Source organism: Amblyomma americanum, chromosome 6, assembly GCF_052857255.1.
Source record: "Amblyomma americanum isolate KBUSLIRL-KWMA chromosome 6, ASM5285725v1, whole genome shotgun sequence".
Taxonomy (NCBI): Eukaryota; Metazoa; Arthropoda; class Arachnida; order Ixodida; family Ixodidae; genus Amblyomma; species Amblyomma americanum.
In genome coordinates this window covers 144947828-144969099 of record NC_135502.1, presented here as the reverse complement: position 1 = coordinate 144969099, position 21272 = coordinate 144947828, and the positions used below count along the sequence as shown (strand labels likewise).

The following is a 21272-nucleotide window of genomic DNA, read 5'->3' as shown; positions in this document are numbered from 1 at the left end:
AAACGACATAATGCATTCTCCAACCACTCAAGCGAACAAAGGCACAGGCATCTGGACACAGACAGGACAATGTCCAGAGTTTTTTTTTGTCGTCACCACTAGCCAGCCTGTATATGGGTAAACAGCAGCTTTTAAGTTCGCCTTTATCGATATTGCACTGAATTGGGCTGCAGGTGAAATTTAAACGCAGACTCCGGACTCCATTCGACAGCACCCTTTTGATCTTTAAAGCCGTGCCCGCCGGTTGGCTTAGGGCGCCTTGATTGCCATCTGACAAACTTAGCAGCAGTCTGTGCCTGTAAATATCCACTCTGGTAGGAGAAAGGGGAGGGGGGGAGGTGGTAAGAGGCGATTTATGTGAGCATCAAATATATGCTTCAGCGTGATTTAGCTGTGAGTAAAAAAGCTACTCCTCGTGCTTTTAATAATATTAGCTAGAACTGTTCTCGACTTTCACTTTTGAAAATTGTAACGGTTTTTGTTACATGGCCTAGCATTGGGCAGTTTATATGAGCAGTAATACTCACTCTAGCAAATAAGCGATTGCCAAAAAAATAATAAGCTATTCAAGTGTAAACTTGAATATCACTGTGATAAGCTATCTTGTGATTAAATGCTTTTTGTGTCACACATTTGCGTCACACATTGAGGCACCAGCCAGCGTGCAGTTTCTTTAAATAGTATGTCATTCTGTTTAAATGACCGCAAGCCGTTCTTGAGGCACAATTTAAAAAAAATCTGCACCGAGGTAATTAGTCATTTATTTTGAACAAGTTTTACTGCATCGGGAGTACAACAATCATTTTAATCTGCGCAGCAATCCTCCTAGGCTTAGAAACCACACCACGAAAAATCAAAAGACGGCCAGCAGCTGCACGTGAACCAAAGTAATAGCAGAGTAGAGTGTGACAGACCGATATGCCTATAGTGCAGGTGCTAGGATGGAAAAGTAAGCAGGCTTCCAGCTCGGTAAGCATGTAATATCGCCGCAGAAAGGTTTTTTGCAGACGCTTCGTTGCGCAAACAGAACGGTTTATTCAATGAGAACAGTAAGCATGAGCAAAATAAAAGGTAATATTCTGCAATACGTTTTGCCCAATTAAACGAAGCCGCTAGTACCACTCATCTGAATCACTGTCCAACTCTTCGAGCGAGTTTGTTTCAAGAGATGTTACACTTGTTTCACTCTCGACAACTTTACCCGTTACTGTACTATGGCGTGCACATGCTAAGTGTGGTCCAAGAGACCCAGTTAGATGATTAAAACGTCATGTTTAGCGTCGGCGTCTCGCCAAAACAGTGCAACTGCCGAAACGTTATGTCAAGAAATCAAGAACGAGAGTATTCATAAGTGAATGCATTTCGTTGCTCATGTTTGACAAAGGAACGTATGGTAAAAAATCGGGGCACATGCATGAGTTTTAAAAGCACCGGACAACGAAGTGTTATTATTTGCGAAATATAATAATTAGAGAATCACGTGTAATTTCACGCCTGCTAGCGACAGACAGAAGCTTTCCACTATTTATCACAGGTTTTTAAGCGTGTCAACTGATACAGGAAGGCATGACGTCAGTGAACCTTCTAGTGCCAGTAGCAAAATCAACGCTGATTTCGCCCTACCAGCGAGCCGTTTCAAACGCTCCTTGCTCTATGCACACATGTATGGTCGCGTGATCAGCAGGTAGTGTGCACTGAATGTCAAAATCTCCCCCTGGCTGGTTTTTTTTTTTTTGTGGAGCATCCGTTATTTTATGATGTATCGAAATTACACTAACAAATTCTGTGTTCAGCGATGAAATCATGCCGTTTCAAACAGAACAAACATATATGTGCTGGGTACATACTTCATAAGCGAATCATGCTTCGTTGAATGGTGCCAAACCTGTCCAAATCTGAAATAAACAATCGCTATTAGGTCTTTTTCGCACGCACAGGCGAAAACAACTCTCTAAAGGATACTATTTTACCAGCCCACTACGTATACAGAAAATCCAATTTTGCATCGCAACCGAAAAACGTTTGTCACATCACCAAACTTTCCGCTCGTTTGCTTTTCGTCGCTATAAACACTGGTAATGTTGTTTCTGTGCATTATTCTGTATACTCCCCCCTTTTTTCCCTTTTTCCTTCTTCCTCTGAAACCCTACCTATCCTTCTCTCTATCTGCACGCCGGCAGTGGTGGTGGTGCTTTAACACCAGTCACAGGCCCGTGCATTTTCCTTTCCTCTTCCCCTTTCATCCACTTACTACTGTGCATTATAGTGTGAGCGGTCGGGTATAGACCTATGCACTCCTCATCCTTCCTCTTCTATATGTCCAACACATGTTATAGAAAACGGGAGAAAAATAACAGCTATGCCACAGGCATGTCGACGTGGGTTTGATGAAACAGGGATAATATCTGATCCGTCAAATTTTGAAGCGAAAACTTGTGTTCTCTAAAAGACGTAACACATCTGAAGAAGACACCCCGAAAGACCATGCATTCAAAGTTTCGACCGGTATGAACAAAACGAGAAAAATCCAGAAGGGTATATGCTTGGGCTTGTTGGTTCATAACTTCAAGGTGAAAAACGTAGCGCAAAGAAACGAGGACACAGAAAGACAGACAACACACGGCGCTTACTTCCAACAATGGTTTATTTCAGAAATAGAAGGGTATATGCTTGGGCTTGTTGGTTCATAATGTTTCTGAAATAAACCATTGTTCGAAGTAAGCGCCGTGTGTTGTCTGTCTTTCTGTGTCCTCGTTTCTTTGCGCTACGTTTTTCACCTTGGAGAAAAATCCCATTATTTAGAGCTCTGCCGAGATATATTTTATTAGAGGCATTAATAAATATATTTACACTAAAACAGCCTAGAGAAAACAGCGCTTTCGTAACGCATACGGCGCTTTTGACATAGGAATTTTGACCTAATAGTTTGATCGCTGTACAGGTATAGCTCGCTTACCAAAGAGTACGTCAACAGAGCCAGCTGCAAAAAAAAAAAAAAACTCTGCATTATGATACCTTGCTGGAAAGCTCTGGGGCGCAAAGATGAAAAAAAAAACATTTTAAAGTCTTTTTTTTTCTTCGATAGCAATAACTACTAAATCACGAAAATGCCATTTACGATTTCAAGAAATTCAGACATTTTTTCATTCATTCCATACAAAGCAATGAATTCGTTGTAACTCTGTTCAATGTTCCTAATCTATTACCTCTATGGGGACAGGTGACATTTTAAAATTTGCGTGGCTAGGATAGCTATGATGGAGCGTGGAGTACTGAATTGAACACCATGGGGAGAGGCCCATGTCGAGCTATAAGCGTAGTACCGCTGATGACGATTATCATGATGATGATGGCCATAAGGCTCATTTCTTCATATCTAGCTGCTGATATGATATGGTGGTTCCTCGCCACGACAGGACCAGCATTTTTGTGTGCGCTGAGGGAAGAAATTTCTTCGCATAGCTTGTTTTCTTTTTGTTCTTCTTGCCCTCACTAGACTTCCTGCCCTCACAAGATTGCCCTACACTAGACATCAAACAATATCCAGACTGAACAAACATTTGTTATCAGCACAAGCGTACGCTATATTTATTAGAAAAAAAATGTGGCGCGTCTTAGCATTTGTGCAGTCCATGATTGCTTAAAGGTGACAACGCTTACCCGCATCCGCAAATGTGGTTGTTCCTTCTATTTTTTTATCATCCGTTGTGTTGCGCTGCGTTCTCTATTCGAAAATGTGCGACATCTTTACCAAGTATCTGCTTTAGCACCGTAAACAGTATATGCTTACCAGTATTTCTTGCCGCCTGTAGCTTATTTTGGATGCGTTTTTCTCATCGCTTCATTCTTCTGCGTAAAACCTCAAAGGCGGCATTCACCTGATTAAACTGTACTGCGGCTTCTCACCTGACGAATCATTTTAAAGAAATCCGACTGGAGCTTATATTCCGCTATGTCCCAACCTAATTAGTGCACTCACTCTTGCAAGGATATGCTGAAGATGTACAGACGCTGCCAAATATCTAGAGCCCAAGCAGGTTCGCTTCTAAGCGCATGTGGGGGTCTTGTAGCGTTGTTGGAAGCACTAACCTTCGAAGGGGAGGACACCAGAGCTCCTTTTATTTTCAGGAGACTGGGAATGAGGAGATGCATAACTTTCTTTCTAAAAGTTGCACATGTGCCAACACAGGTACAAGGTCAAGCCCCAGTATCAGTCTCGGATATTGGAGGGCTCCATATAGGATGAGCGCGAAGATGCTTCCGCAAGCTACATGCAGGGTACTAGATAAGAATGATGAGCAGCTGTCTCCTTCCTTCTCCCACTTCTTGGCGGTTTCGTCACGCTTCACTTCAGGCTATGCACGTTTTTATTTCTCAGGCTACACATTTGTTTTGGTGCCGGCACGTCCATACGCTTCTCACAGATTTCTTAAAGGATATTCTACTCAGAATTTACTCACCCTGAGAGTTTTGGCAATTCAAGCGTAGATAATTCTTGGCGCGATCGAGAAAATAAATTGTTCAATGCTTCTAACCTAAGGCAGAAGTTGCAACAGCGCTACGAAAGTGCTACGAGATGGAATGTCGTGAATGCTGGAATAAATCGGGAGAGGACACTAATTTTTTCTGACCAGAATGCAATAAGCTTACCGACTAACGTATGCTAGAACAAGACAGAACGCCCAGATAACAGATACAATGTTTGCGAAAAAATGTTGGCATAATAAAGGACGGCTTTTTTTCCTGATCCCAATATTCAAAAGATTCAGCGGTTTACGGTCTCCTCTCCGCAAAATGCGCTGAACTTATTGTCATTTCTGACTGGGTTAGTAGTGAAGTCTTCTTTCGTCGAAATAAGAACTTGTCTGTGCCTGTGTACGAAGCGTCTCCCTCCCAGCGCCCCTAGCGGACCGGAGTGGATCGGGTCACCTTCGCGGTGCTCGGCCCGGAAGGCCTCCACCCCTAAACCCTTCACCCGCCTCCCACCCGCCCCCTTCCAGAAGCCTCTAAGCACTAAAAGCCACGTCAAAATCCAACTCACTGGTACAATGAGAAGACGATCAATTTAAAAAATGCGAAATGGGCAACCAATAATGCCATAGCAGGTTTGCCCCATCACATCGTATCATCCCTTACGCATTTTTTTTACAGTAGAAAGCAGTTATAAAGCGCCCACAAGAGATGGCCTTGAATACAGTGAACCCCTCACACGCGCACCTAGCGCACCTGCAGTTGGCACGTGCGAGGAAGGAAGAGTTGCGCTGCGCTGAGCACTGCTGCAGGGATTTATGCCGGCCAGAAGACATGCACATTGAGGCATCCTACGCGGACGGATGCGTGGCGCCCTCGGCGGGCAGCGGCGAGAAGTAGCGCAAGCATCGTTGGTAGCAAAGGATAGATCGATAATGTTGTGGTGTCGCAGCCGCCCTACCATATGTATAATTAACTCTCTTATTAATAGTTAAAACTTCACGCACTCAATTTATTCGAAATTGTGCGGAAATTATCAAAACAACTGCTATGACACCTCGGAGCTATAGCATTTGGGAGATCATTGGTGTGGCGCGAAGGCACTTCATCACAACTTTGCGTAACAGCTGCATGAAGTGCCTTCAGCCTAAGTCCATAGAAATCGTTTAACCGATCGTAGAGCATTGCTTTTAAAATGTGAGAAACAATAATACTGATGCTTTTTCCCTACAATGATCGTAAGTTTACTGTTTGGTCAGCGGAAAAAAAAGTTAACGAGCCTAAAGGAAGCATTGTAACAAAAACATTCCTGCAAAAACCTGTCATGCGGTCATGTTTGGTATTCTTTCTACCGCCAGAGGGAAGAATCCAGATTAGCTGCCTCCTAGAACGCGAGCGGGCCGTCGAGGGAGCGACCACTCGCTAACTACATTCTGGGAGATGAAGGCTACGCTTTCAGACTCCAACAGCAGCGGCGACGCTGCCTTTCAGCAGAGTTTGCTGCTGAATTGATTGCGTTAAGGAACACCTCAGCTTATGCAATTTATTCATATTACTTTCCCTTTCCTAGCGTTTTGGGCCTGCGCACATTTGCCTCTACACGTGCTATACTTACCAAGAGCCCGGCAAAGGCGTACCATCAACAAAAATACATTAATCCTGCTTTCTTTCACATATGCACATGGCGCACATTACCGTCCGAAAGCCTTTGAATGTTTTCTTCCTGCCTTGTTTCGACCTTTTTCGTGTGCCTTAATTTCCCTTCAATCTTAGTTCAGTTCACCAAATTCAGTCCTCTTTCCGTAGGCCCTCATAAGGAATCCGCGTAGCCGTGTATAAAGACATTATGCGCACGGGTCCGCATTGGTAATTTGATTATGCACCTACAATGTTTTTCCTCTTTCTTATCAGTAGAGAAATAACCTCTATGGTCCCAGAACGCTAGTGAAACCAGTGCTTTTTTATTCACACGGTTAAAATCATCAATAGATGAACAGCTGCATGTTTTATTCCCGTTCAGCGGATAAACTAATTACATAGCGTATAGCGGCCAGGCGTCATTTATAACAGAGGAGAATTGCATTATTCTGGGTGCGTTGACATTTCATTTATTTTCAGCAAGAATTTGACTTAAGAACCTCACATGTCGGGTTGCTTCGTGACGTGTCATTTTTCAGCACAGTCTAGGAAAGAATGCTCAATCTACAAATAGAAAACGTGAACTCGACAAGGCACGAAGTCATAGACGTATCCATTAAAAAAAAAAAAAACTACGCCCGCGTCCAGAGACCTGTTGACAGCATAACTACTGTGAAAGCCGCTTCAAGGGCTGCCACCCTTTTTTATAGAGGACTAGATATAATCCAAAACAATGTTTTATTTTGAATTTAAGTGCCTCCTTGCCACCAGTCCGAAGAATTTTATTTTTATTTGATTCATTTAAAACATACTGCAGTCATTGAAGACGAAGTAGGAAAGCTATGTACAATCAAAACCATAAATGCAATACAGCGTTAACATGAGAAAGCAACAAAACAAAAACAAAACAAGCATATGTGCCCTGGAACAAGAACATACCAAAAAGAGAAAGAAATCATCAAACGGGATAGTCAAGACAATTCATTCCGTGCATGTTCTTCAAATGTATTTGGATCTACAGCAGCAAAGATTTATATTTGCAGCTCATTCCGCAGGGTGATAGCACGTGGGAAAACGAGTTCATGAAGCTATTAGTACGTGCAAAGTAGAACTCCAGGTCGTAAATATTGTCGTGTCGAGTTTTAGGAACCAAACGTGCACGAAAGAACAATTCCGAATCGGCGCTCAACTGGTACTTGTACAGCAGAAACAGGAACCACAGGACTGAAATGTCAGCGTGTTTACTGTGGCAAATATACAAAAATTATTGCGTGCCGTCTGTCAGCTGACATATTTTATACAGCCAGGTAGAAGATGAAATTGGTCGTGAGGGATGTGTTTCTTTATGAAAGGAATGCCCTTTTCCTTGTAAAAAATCAGCTGGGCGAACTTTTTTACGCAATATAGTTCATTGCGCTGGTAATCCACCACGAGCTCAATTTCTCAAATGCGGCATATTAGTCACACTTATGTCTAGCTGCCTAAATATCACGTCTACGTTGCTGTGAAAGGATGGCTTGTTTCGATACAAGCCACTATGTAAATACGTCGCTCGTCCAGCTTCCGTGATCCCTCTAAGCACGATTAAGATAATACACGCACACACGTGTTCTCTCTACTTGGCGAAGTAAAGTGCGCAGCCAATTTGATAAGTGCATAAATCGACGGGTGTTCCCATCGTTTTTATTTTTCGGCTCACGTTTAACGTCCACATGCATACTATTTATTACATATGTGACCAGTAAAGAAAACAGTGTTATTTTAAATTTTTATTGGTTCTTGGATGCTCCTTTTATTGATGACTTCACTCTTTCCTTATATTGCAGAAGAATCGGTTTTAACAATAAAAAATAAGTAGATTTTTGAACTAACCAGAACAAAAGTAATGCACCTCAAATGCATAAATATTACATAGGGCTTTAGATAGAGGGCCCCATTCGTAGCGCAAAGTTTCTTGCGCGCGGGATTTACTGCATAGCGTGTCGTACAGCAATGGCGTACAGCGTGCATATTTTAAGCGAACACATCCTTCTTAAGGTTAAAGTTGGAACAAAAATAGTTAACACTATGCCTCCTTTTTCCCTCCAACGTCGCTAAGCAGGTGCTCTGGAATCAAAAGAACGTGCTACTTTTTAAACTGTAACTCGGGAACACGATGTTAGCCAGCCACGAAGTCTATATTTGGAGTAAAGGAACAAGGCTGAAATAAATAAAATTAATGGTACGTTACAAGACGGAGCACCCACCGTTCTAAATTCAATGATAAATTACCTTATCCTGGAAGGCCTTCACGCTTTTCTGAATGCCCAGCGAGGGTAAAAAAAAAACTGGGCGGATCGTTTGCAATATATACGTGGGAACCCTTCGTGTTCTCTCTACTTGGCGAAGTTAAGTGCGCAGCCAATTTGATAAGTGCATGGATCGGCGAGTGTTCCTCTTGGTTCATATTTTTCCGCTCACATTCCATTTTTTCTTGTAAAAGGTTTGTAGTCATCTTAAACCTGCATGCTTGTATTTCAATAGCAAGAAAGGCAGCACAAAGAGCCCGTTTCTGAAAAGTTATTGGCATGCGTGCGTGCACATTTGTGCGATGTGTAAAGATGTAGAGAGATATGCGTGCTCGAAGGGAGAGGTAAAAAAAGTTACAGTAACGAAATTCAATTTTTCCGCCCACAGCAACAAGTCGGCATCCATCATTCACCTTATCTTTCTTAGAACCATATGCGCATTATCCGACATTTTACATAATAGATGCTTAAACCAAGCTGGTTCGTATTGTATTTTATGTTTCAGCAACTAGAAATTTTTTCATTAAGAGCACGCCCCGATGGTTCTCGTCATGGTACTTATGGAAAGACGTATTTATGGAAAACAGGTCCCTCTACACAAGTTCAAGAACCAGAAACTAAAAGTATATTCAACGCAATGCCCTTTGTTACTCAAAGAGCAGAGGCTTTCGTTTGGAAAATGTGCTAATAAATATAAGAGCGTAATTTTTTTATCAAGAAATGGATACACAGGTCAAACAATTTGCACTATACCATAAAGAGAGTCACAAGTTAGAACTTGGGTGAGATTAAATCTTGAATATATATTTAAAAACGGCGGGAAAATAAAACAAATGAAGGAGAACGCATCTGCTTTTAGGAAACGCGAAATCCTGATTGCAGCATTCACTTGTCATCAACGCCGTAACCTCACCTGTACCTACGCTGGAAATCAACGCAATTGCTTCTGTCTCGCGCCATATTTGACAAACGTCGTAAAGAGCAACTATATGCGTTTTTTCTGCGCTTTGAACGTAGTTTTCCTTTGGGCCGACTTCATATGCCTATAAGTGGCCTTTTGCCTAAAACTTTCAGGAAATCTAGCTGCGCTCAGTTCTCCTGAGCCATTAAAATCTCATGTTTTCTAACAAATTGCCCCTGACTAGCTCAGAGTAAATGCGCGTGTCAGGCACAGACAAATGGGGAGACTCTGCAGGATGAATGCCCTTGACAGTACAGTAATTATCATAGTAAAAACAGCATGACTGAGAAAAACGAAGCAGTTTCGGTGAGGTAAGAGCCATAAATGGGACATAACGTATCTCAAATACATTCGGACGTTATTAAGCGTAAACCTGAACACTTTTGCATGGCAGGAAGCCCGCGCATTTCTTGACTGATAGTTGGACGACTGAGCAAGATTTCTCAGACTGATCTCGTTGTTGGTCACTGCACAAATGAAGAGCTATTTAGGCTCTCTTCGATTCGATGCACGACAGACAACCACCACTATATTGAAATCAAGCCAGAGCCCTCCACTACAGCGGGTTTTTATTCGAACAGGCTTACTTCCGCGCGTGAAAGTGACTTAACCTTGAGCCATATCTCAAGCACCCATTTACTACATGGTTAACGCGTTTTTTTTAATCATAATTTCAAAATGAACGAATAAACGTTCAGAGTTGGTGTGTTGAGAATGAAAATAAAGCTCTTTAAGTAGAAACCGAGAAGGGAGGCGAACTTCTTTTTTCGCGACATCTAGCTACGCAGGCTGCTAGTTTCCTCGGTATTGATTTTAAGGTGCAATTGATGCGGCGGGAAAGTTGTGAAGAGTGCGATAGATGTCAATCCCTAATTTTCGATATTCTTCTTGCGGATTAACATGTGCATTACTGATTGTTCTAGCATCTTTGGGTAATGAAGTTAATGAGTGGAGCTTGGCCTGTCCACTTGTTTTCCTGATCTTTAGCGAAGGTTTTGCGCTGACATGGCTTCATTATTAACGCTCTTTCGGTCAAGCGAATCATGCTCCTTTCATGTGCTGTCCGCTGTCAATAGATATTTATTTTTCCAATAAATTATGAACAATCAGGGGATGAAGTTAATGATATAAATATAAGTATTTAAAAGCGACTTTACTACAAAAGGTAAAAGGTGCTTTCTGCGCTGTGAAATCATTGCTGGTTCTCGGAGGAAAAATGCCCTAATGGCCTTCCATAATAGTTTATGGCTCGATGAAAAACCACTGCGTAATTCAATAAAATCTTAGACACGGCCCTGAAGTTTATCTGAAATAATGATGTCGCTTTTTGCAGGCCATTATTATCTTCCTTAGAAATTAATTATAGCCTTGTCTTAACAAAAAGAGGCCATGAAATAATGGGCTTTCAGGTACCTAAGGTCATTTAAACTTAACAAAGAATATTACACAGAAACAAAATAATTGGTTCCGCATTTATCTTGGGCCTATGTTCATACCTCTGCTGCTCTTTGTTACCCCCGTGATGCAAATAGGCACCATGGAAGCGAGTTTCTTCTTGTAGTATAAGCTCAGTCTTCAAAAAAAGAATTTAAATAAAGAAGCCAGTTAGTTCAATTTTGTAGTGCTTGATGAAGGTGAATATTTTGAGGTCCACTGATGAGATCCCACATGAATTGCCAACAGCGATATTGACAACATTAGCGTGAAAACGATAATGCATTGGAAGCGCACTGTTATCTTCCAGTAAAGACAGTAAAAAAAAACACTAGACGAGATCAATACGAGGTTAGAAAGAGAAACTGCCTGTTCCGTGGCTATTTTTCTGATGGTTTGAATATTTAATTCGGTACTTAGTTAGTACAAGGCTGTACGTTTTTTACGTGTTCACACTAGACACGTTTCTGAGTTATCCATTTTCTATTTCGTGCGTGCAGTTCACCACTAATGATATATTCAATTATTACTTCTCATTTTTGGACGTGGTTGGTTTAGGCAGCAGGCATATATCAGTAAAAAGAAGTGTTGAGTTACTACTTTTCAGCAAAATTTAGGGACTAAGCTCCTTCTATTTTATATTTGCTGCTTAAGGATTACCCAGAATTACAAGCTGCTCTTGCGTGAAGAAAAACCGCAAAAGCGACATCCTAAATAAGAAAGAAGGGTAACGTGCAGGAGTGAGGAGCGATGAAGGGTAGACGGCTTTGCTCTTGTGGTCCTTCTTCGTCTTTGTGCGAACAAATAAGAGGGATCGTCAGCTCGCCAGACGGAATGAGCCCCACTCGATATCCCTCTGCGGTGTCGTTAAGCCTCCGCTCAGGCTATCACGAAAGGGAGCCCCATCAATCTTGCCCCGCAGTGTTATGAGTGGAACAACTTCTTCCTTTTTCTTCCCATTCCGCTCGAAAGAAAAAAGAACAAGAAAAACGGCATTGCACGGACTCTCAACAGAAAGCCACTTCCCTTCATTCCCGCTCTCTCGAGACTGGGCAAACCAATGGCGTGCGGTCGGTGAGGCAACTAATCGCGCGGTCCTCATCTATAGGACCTCTCTGCCTTGGGAGACCTGGGCACGGTAATCTCGGACTAGGCTGCAGCACCTGCCTACTTCAGCCAACCGCATCACCTCACTGCTTAAGCCGCATCGCTTAGTGCGCGTTCAGTTACGGTTTTTTTCTGAATATATCCCTCGTTACTCTTTTCGAGGAGTGCTGTTTAATATCTGCTGACCTGTTATGCAGGTCATTATGCCGCACTGTTTGCCAGGAAGCATAAAAGAGGCAGTTTTTCGTTACGCCAGAACTATCCACTAGCTCCAGCGTCATTGAGATGAACATGGATATTTACAAAGAATAAAACTTGTCCCTTGTGTTCACCTAGCTGTTCATTTTTTCCTTTCGCATAACGTTACCAAACTAAAAACAAACAGCTCTATAACTTTCAGATGAGGACTTCTGTCTAGACTAGTTGATGCACAACTAACTGACGGAAACTACAGCGCGAATGAACATCGACAAAAGGGAACACGTAAGGGAGCCCGTCGTGTGCGTTCTCGTTTTCTACGTTCTGTCGCGCTATGGTCTTCGTAGATGAGCACTTCCAAAGTAATTTTGTTACTAGCAGCTTACCGGCACATCGAGAAAGGAAAGTGCAAGGTGAAAAAAACGTTGCAGCACTTACCTATGATACCTGATTGTTATTGTAAATAAACAGTACTGACGCCAAGGACAGCAAAGTGACCTATCGAATGTAGCTCTTTTTTTAGACAACTTTCTGAGACAGAGAGAACAATGCGCTAATTACAGAAAAAGAAAACATTCTAGCTCTACTCCCGCTTAAGTAGTAGACTTAAGCAGGGCAAGTAATTTGCAAAATGGTAAATGGACACCCGAATAGATAGCAGCGTTGTATGGAATGTAAACATAATCCGTGAGGGCAGACTGTCAGGCTGGGAATAGACTAGCAAATTTAAAGGGTAGTGGATAACTTATAAGAGATTCTAAAATGAATAAATCTGGTCCTGCGTCGTTGATAAAAGAGATTAATAGTCTAGAACGGACTCCGGATTTGTAAAACGTCTCTGGCAAGCAGATCGTGCGATGTTCGGCTTTGCAATGTTGTTGTGCACTTCCACGTTGCTTTCTAGGATGAATTCGTTTTTTTTTTTATCAAAGACAACCTGACAGGGCAGTGTGCAGTCAGAAAATCGTACTGAAAGCATTTGTTTACATGTATGCCTGTGGGCCGCAAACCCATGCAGTTGTTACCTGCATCGGGTGGTAGCGGCGCCACTGAATCCTGCTTACGTCATGGATTGGTTTCTTTTTTTATATAAAAATTATTCTACGAATGAACATTCTTTAGAAAAAAGTTCGCAGGCTCGGAATTTGGGTAAAATTTAGAGCAAAGAAGGACACGTTTACTGCACCCGTTCCCTCTCTTTACTCCCTCACGCCAATTCTCAAGAAGCATCAGGTTTGAACTCGGATAACATTGTTCGAAACCATATAATGCCACATGTTCCTTTGTGTCACTTTTCGCCTCCTTCTACTGACTTCGTTCAGAAGTTTTCAGAAAAATTCAGGAGAGGATTTTTTTCTGCTTTCAATCTTGGACAACACCTATTATTAAAAAAAGCCAGATGTAAGGCAATATTTCTGGCTCTTCACCATAATACATAAGAAATAAAGTCAGCGCACTTATTTAGCACCTAGCTGCATCTCAATTCTGCTAATTTATAGATGTGTTTTACATTTCTGAAGAAAAACATTATTTACAGTAGCCTCATTTTAGACGCATCGTTTGCGAATTTTTTTCTAGTACGCGACAACTTAGTCACAGAGGCGGAAATTACCTGGCATATTCCTTCTCATCGATCCGCCGCGTTGTTTCAGTGGTTGTGGCACTTGGCTAGTGACCCGAAAGATGCGGGTTCGATGCCGGCCGTGGCGGTCGAATATGGATAGCGGTGAAATTCTAGAGTCCAGTGCTCTGCGCAATATCAGTCCACGTAATCGACCTCAGGTGGTCGAAGTTTCCGGAGCCCTTCACTAGAGGTTCTCTCATAGCAATAATATCTTTGGGACGTTAAATCCCCATAAAACCGAACCTTCTCACCTATAGTTTTTGGATATGAAATATTTTAATTATGGCTTTAATATCTTGATTCTTCTCATTACAAAGTTGCCAAGTAAAGCTATGTGCGGAGACTTGCCGCTGCCACGACTTCGTTTATAATTTTTTCCCCTAAAATATCAGTATTCTGACAAAACCAGATCTACTGTTAACCCCCCCCCCCCCCACCTCCAACAGTATGCGCATAATAAAAAATAATCAAGAAGTTTAAAATTTGAAATATTCAAATGAAAAACTCACCCGGGTGTGAAGTTAAAAGACAGGAAGACGGTAGAGTTCATGAGGCAGCAAACGCGGGTTAATGACAGCCGCATCGAAATCACGATGAAGAAATTGGCTTGGGCAGGTATACAATGCGAAGGCAAGATATCCGGTGGTCGTTAAAGGTAACGAACTAGATCCCAAGGTACGGCAAGCATGTTGGAGGCACACTGTTTTATCAACTGCAAGGATGCGATTTTGGTTTGGTGTGTTCTGCGAAAGACGTTAAAGAAAGCATTAGTTTTAATGTCTACAGTGTACATTATCTTGCGGTTACTCAACCTCATTACGAACACAATGACAGGTTTTTCCTCATTCCACTTCATAGCCTTTGGAAAAGGCGTGTGTTGAAAAGCAACGTTCAACATCTTGTTCCACCCAGAAGCCATTTTAGCCTAATGATACTCCAACTCAGCGGCATTCGTGATGAAAGAGATGTTCTACCGGTCTAGTTTCCGCTGTTGATGCGCTTTCTATCGTTGTCGCCGTTTTAGTTGAGTTGTTTTCTGTGAAACTAGTGCAATGCACCACTACCTCAGTGGTATATGTAAATACTATTCATATAGCCGTTTCCTGTACATATATAACCTCGTGTAGAAAATACCATGTTGGAAAAAATAGCATAGTGCTCCCGTGCAGTGGCCAGCGAAGATGACCAATTCGCGCCGCCGTGGGCTCAAAGCCCATGTGCGCCGCAGTCGCGGCCATATTTATGTTACCTCTGCAAGTCTAACTGGCTTCAGACAAACAAAAAACAGGTTTTGTCGAGATCGAAAGCCTCGGTGTTCGCGCACCAAAAGACAATGAGTGTATATATATATATATATATATATATATATATATATATATATATATATATATATATATATATATATATATATATATATATATATATATATATATATAATGTAACGGGGGCTTAGGTTAATGCTGAGGCGGCGGCGAAACCACGGCGGCGACCGAGTCTCTCGTCTGTTCACGTCAGCAGGTGCTCGGTCTGAGCGATGGCAGTGCGGCTACCTCTTCTTCTTCTCTTCCTCAGTCAGGCTACCTCTTCTTCCTTTCCTCAGTCAACATAGGATGATGCCCTTCCTCACAATGGCCCCGACTCAGGGCCGACTCAGGGTGCCGACAACACGACCGGGTCATAGTATGACTTGAGTCGTTGGACATGTACGGTCTCGCGACCACGTCGGCGAAGATCGGAAGACGGTGTGAGGGGCTCAATAAGGTAGTTCACGGAGGATGTGCGCTCCAGGACGCTGTAGGGGCCATGGTATTGCGAAAGAAGTTTCTTTGAGAGGCCGGGAGTAGTGGAAGGAATCCACAGCCAGACAAGTGAACTGACCAGGTGGGAAAGTCGGATCAAGCTGACGGTCGTCATGGCGGTGTTTCTGGCGCCCCTGAGTGTCTGCAGTGAGCGACCGTGCTATCTGGCGGCAGTCTTCGGCGTGCTGGGCAGCTTCAGAAATAGTTGTACACTCAGATGAGGCAGGGCGGTATGGGAGAACTGTGTCGATGGGAGCGGATAGATGTCGGCCGTAGAGCAGAAAAAATGGGGAGAAACCGGTGGTGGACTGAGTAGCAGTGTTGTAGGCGTACGTAATACAGGGTAGAACGAGGTCCCAGTTCGTGTGGTTGGCAGCAACGTAAATCGCCAGCATGTCGCTCAGAGTGCGATTAAATCGTTCAGTTAAACCGTTTGTTTGCGGATGGTAGGCTGTACAAGTCCGATAAATGATATTGCACTCGGCGAGTAGAGCTTTAACGACATCAGACAAGAATACGCATCCTCTGTCACTGAGGAGTTCACGAGGAGCACCGTGGAGAAGTATAAAGCGCTGCAAAAGAAAGGACGCCACATCACGAGCTGCAGCAGCTGGGAGCGTGGCGGTTTCTGCATGCCGGGTCAGGTGGTCAATCGCAACAATGACCCAGCGGTTGCCAGCAGCGGTGTATGGGAGTAGTAGTACCGGAGACGGATGCGATTTTACATCTTGAAGATTCCTGCGTGGCCGCATTGCTGGTCAGCGTGGAAACAGGTGCAGATTTGGGACCGGAGATGTCGGGGGATGAGGAGAAGCCATTTCCGTCCGTCAGAGTTATAGTTGCGCCGATAGAGTAGATCATCGCGAATTGTAAAATGTGAAGCTTGGCGACGAAGGGCGCGGGATGCTGGAGGCTTAGATAGGTCGGAGAGAAAGTCAAGAAGAGAGGCAATCCATTCATCTTTACGCTGCTCAGAAGGAATGTCGCAGGTGGTGAGCGAAGGCGCAGAGGATTCGAGGGCGGAGAGGCTATCAAGCTCGGCAGGTATCGGGGAGCGGGACAGAGCATCAGCGTCCTGATGCTTGTGGCCAGACCGATATAAGACACGTATGTTATACTCTTGGAGGCGGAGAGCCCATCGAGCCAGGCGACCGGAGGGACCTTTGAGCGAAGAAAGCCAACATAGGGCATGGTGGTCGATGACCACGTCAAACGGACGGCCATAGAGATAAGGTCGAAACTTTCCAAGGGCCCGACAATTGCCAAGCATTCTTTTTCCGTCACGGACTAGTTGGATTTAGATTTCGTGAGGGTGCGGCTGGCGTAAGCAACCACATATTCCTCGAATCCAGGCTTGCGTTGGGCGAGCACAGCCCCGAGGCCAATGCCACTGGCGTCCGTGTGTACTTCAGTTGGGGCTTGCGGGTCGAAGTGACGCAAGATGGGTGGTGCCGTGAGGAGACTGCGCAAAGTGTTGTAGGCGTCGTCGCAGGCAGGCGACCAACTCGAAAAATCCACATTGCTGCCGAGAAGCTGAGTTAAAGGGGCAGCAATGGCCGCAAAGTTGCAAATAAAACGTCGAAAATAGGAACAGAGGCCTAGGAAGCTGCGCACTTCCTTAATGGAAGTAGGTTTTGGAAACGCAGTCACAGCCCGAAGTTTGGCGGTGTCGGGGCGGACGCCCTCTTTTGACACAACGTGGCCTAAGATTGTCAGCTCACGAGCACCAAATCGACACTTTCTTAAGTTCAGTTGAAGGCCGGCGTCCGTAAGGCATGTTAAGACGTGCTTCAGCCGGGATAGATGAGTGGCAAAGTCGGGCGAAAATGTCACGATGTCGTCGAGATAAAACAGGCACGACTTCCATTTCAGGCCACGCCGAATGCTGTCCATCATGCGCTCAAAAGTAGCCGGAGCATCACAGAGGCCAAAAGGCATGACCGTAAATTCATAGAGGCCATCAGGGGTCACAAATGCGGTTTTAGGGCGGTCGTCGGCTGCCATGGGGACGTGCCAGTACCCAGAGCGTAAGTCGAGAGAAGAGAAGAGTTCCGCTCCTTGAAGGCAGTCCAGAGCATCATCAATGCGCGGACGAGGGTAAACATCCTTTCGTGTGACCTTATTAAGGGGGCGGTAATCAACGCAGAAACGAATAGAGCCATGTTTCTTTTTCACGAGTACCACGGGCGAAGGCCAGGGACTGTATGAGGCCTGGATCACGCCGCTCTGAAGCATGGTGTCCACTTGGTCTTGAATAATTTGGCGCTCACTGGCTGAGACACAATAAGGGCGCTGACGCACAGGGGCGTGGTCACCGGTGTCGATATGGTGGGCGACAGTCGACGTGCGGGTCAAAGCGGGTTAGTGTGAATCGAAGGAGGAACGAAATTGATGAAGCAAAGCGAGAAGTTGAGTTCGTTGAGGTGCAGGAAGAGAGGCGTCGATGGTGGGAAGGAAAACGTCTGGAGACGAAGGGTCGGGTTCAGGAACCGGCGGGCTGAAGGCATCGACGTCAAGGAACGGGGAATTCGCATTTTCATCGTGGTAGAGAATGGAGTCAATGATTTGCACGGTACCAAGGCACTCACCGCGACGTACAGCGGAAGCATATGTGAACGGATTGGTCACGAAAAACGCGCTAAGGCGAATTGACATAGTGAGGACGGCGTAAGGTATGGACAGGTACTTGCGGCATAGAAAGAGGGGCGATGGTGTAAAAAGTACGTTGCCGTCGCGAACAAGATCGGAAGTGAGGTGCACAAGAACAGAAGAACAGGCAGGCAGTTCAGTGTCTTCGGCAACGACGGCTTTGGCAGGAACAGCAGAAGGGACATCGGGCGGCGAGAAACCGCTGAGCGCAAAGAACTCAAGTTCAGCACGAGCGCAATCGATGACTGTGTTATGACGCGACAGGAAGTCCCAACCCAAGATGACCTCATGAGAACAGGTTGGTAAAATTACGAATTCAATCACGTAGAGGATTTCCTGAATAACGACGCGAGCCGTACACGCCGCTAACGGCGCAATAGCCTGCGCGCTTGCGGTGCGCAGCGAGAATCCAGAAAGTGGGGTCGTCACTTTTCGCAAGGAGCGGCAAAAGGAAGCGGCCATGGCAGAAACAGCAGCACCCGTGTCGACAAGCGCCAGAACAGAGACACCCTCTACGGAAACGGCGATCAGATTGGCGGCGCATAACTGAGGCCTTGGACATTTCGCTGGCGGCACAGTTCTCGCCTCAGGAACTGCGGCGTCTAGTTTTCCTCTTGCGAAAGATTCGGGTGCCGACGCATAGGAGAAAGGGAGCGGCGACGAGGTGAGCGCCTGGTGGAGAAGGTGGTGCGATCAGGGGAAAGCGGGCGACTCTGTGGCGGCTGGGCTGGCGGTGAGTAGTCACTGGGAGGAGGCCAGTAACCGGCAACTTGGGAGACTGGCGCACGACGACGGAAAAGCCGGGCCACATGACCAGGCAGTCCGCAAGAGTAACAAATAGGCCGATTGTCACTAGTACGCCAGGGATTGCCGAATTGTCGAAGCGGTCGCAAAAAAGGCGTCGGAGCGTGAAGAACTTGAAGGACAGACGCTTGACGTGGAGCGTAGGTCGGGCGGTAGTTAGGCGGCCGCGGCTGTGCGACGGCGGCAGCGTAGGTCAGGGGTGCAGCGACAGGTGCGGGCGGCTGTCCTGGTGCGGGGGGAGGGACCGGTGGAAGGGCCTCAGCCACTTGTTCGCTGATGGCAGTGCGAAGTTCGGGCGCCAGGAATGGAGATTGCATGGAGGGGGATGGCAGAAGCGACAGCTGACGTGCAACTTCCTCACGCACAATATCTTTGATGTGCGCCCACAGTTGCGAGTGGTCGGGTGCAGCCGACAGGCCGGCAAGCGACTCGACAGACGCTGCTGCGTGCTGGCGAGTGATGAGCCTCTGCTTGCGCAGCTCGTCGTAGCTCTGGCAGAGACTGACGACTTCGGCAACGGGGCGGAGATCTCGCGACGGCAGCATCTGAAAGGCGTCATCCTCGATGCCTTTCAGAATATGCTTGATGTTGTCCGCCTCGGACAACTGGGCGTTGACACGCGAGCACAGGTTGACCACGTCTTCAGTGTAGCTGGTGAACGTTTCACCCGACTGCTGAGAGCGCTCGCGCAAGCGTTGTTCTGCGCGTAGCTTTAGCACAGCAGGACGTCCGAACACTTCGGTTAGGTTTGCCTTAAAAGTAGTCCACGTGGAGAAGTCCGCTTCGTGGTTTCGAAACCACAGGTTGGCAACGCCAGTCAAATAAAAGATGACATTGTTCAACTTGGTGGTATCGTCCCATTTGTTATACGTGCTCACCCGCTCGTATGATGTGAGCCAGTCTTCAGGGTCATGATCGTCAGTACCGCTGAAGAGTGCCGGGTCCCGCTGCAGGAGGGAGCCGGAACAGAGGACTGGAGAGCCAACCTGCACGGCTTGGTGGTTGGCGGCTTCAGGCATAGCGGGGGCCGGTAGCGTGCGGTTGCGCAGGTCCAGGGTGGTACGAGGATGCTAAATCGTACCTCCACCAAATGTAACGGGGGCTTAGGTTAATGCTAAGGCGGCGGCGAAACCACGGCGGCAACCGAATCTCTCGTCTGTTCAGGTCAGCAGGCGCTCGGACTGAGCGATGGCAGTGCGGCTACCTCTTCTTCTTCTTCTTTTCCCCAGTCAACATAGGATGATGCCCTTCTACTTCTTCACTATATATATATATATATATATATATATATATATATATATATATATATATATATATATATATATATATATATATATATATATATATATGATTCTGAGCGATATGAAGCTTATGGACCGCGCAGGTGGCATTCAAGACGCTCGCGCTGTGTTGGCTTCGGGCCACTGGCCAGGAACATATCCAATGTGGGGAGCCGGGCAGAGGATGCACGGCCCCCGATCTCTAAATCAACCAAAGTCGCCGCGGTGGCTCAGTGGTTATGGCACTCGAATGCAGATCCGGAAGATGCGGGTTCGATCCCGGCTGCAGGGGTCAAATTTTGATGAAGGCGAAATTCTAGAGGCCCTTGTACTGTGCGATGTCCGCGCACGTAGAAGAACGACAGCGGATCTGAATTTCCGGAGCCCTTCAATACGGCGTCCCTCATAGCCTGAGTCACTTTGGGACGTTAAACCCCCATAGACGCAAACTCTAAATAAACAACGCATTCGCATCTGCTGCTGATGCAAAAACTTGCTTCGGGCCCTTACCAAAAAACAAAACTTGCTCCGTGCCTGGTAAGGCACCCATGTCCTTTCTACCAAGCGGGCAGCCAAGCCGCCCATTAATTTCTGAGGCATTTTGAAATATGAGTATGCACTCCGTGCCGTGCTGCCAGAAGTGGCGGCCATAGTAAAATTTATTGCTCATGTTACATTCACCTGGCTAACTAAAATGTATTAGCTAACTTCCTGACAACTGCATTTAGCGCCTGATTTCTAATACGAACTCGATTCTGGCGGTTGGTGTTCGCCACACCAGTTTAAAATTCAGAATGCCAGGATATAATCGTCGCTGTAAAGCACAAAGAACTTTTGCCTTCTGATTTGTCACTCTAAAAAATGCGGCTCTGGAGGACGCACAGGCACAACAGAAAGCACACGTCAACCGGCGACGCATCCTGAATTTCGCTGTTTTTCAGGCCCAGACCGCTGCTTCACCTGCTGGCCTGCACAGGTACGACTTAGAAGATAACGCAGCACTGGGGAAGAGGACCGACG

General features: G+C 45.5%; 1 protein-coding gene across 1 annotated transcript in view; it reads right to left on the bottom strand.

The window, feature by feature from the left end:
• Positions 1-19991, bottom strand: part of LOC144095556 (uncharacterized) — a 111723-nt gene extending 91732 nt beyond the window's left edge. The window contains exon 1 of the mRNA XM_077629249.1: positions 19099-19991. Within this exon, the coding sequence (XP_077485375.1) occupies positions 19099-19991 (893 nt within the window). The remainder of the gene's footprint in view (positions 1-19098) is intronic.
• Positions 19992-21272: the final 1281 nt, after the last annotated feature.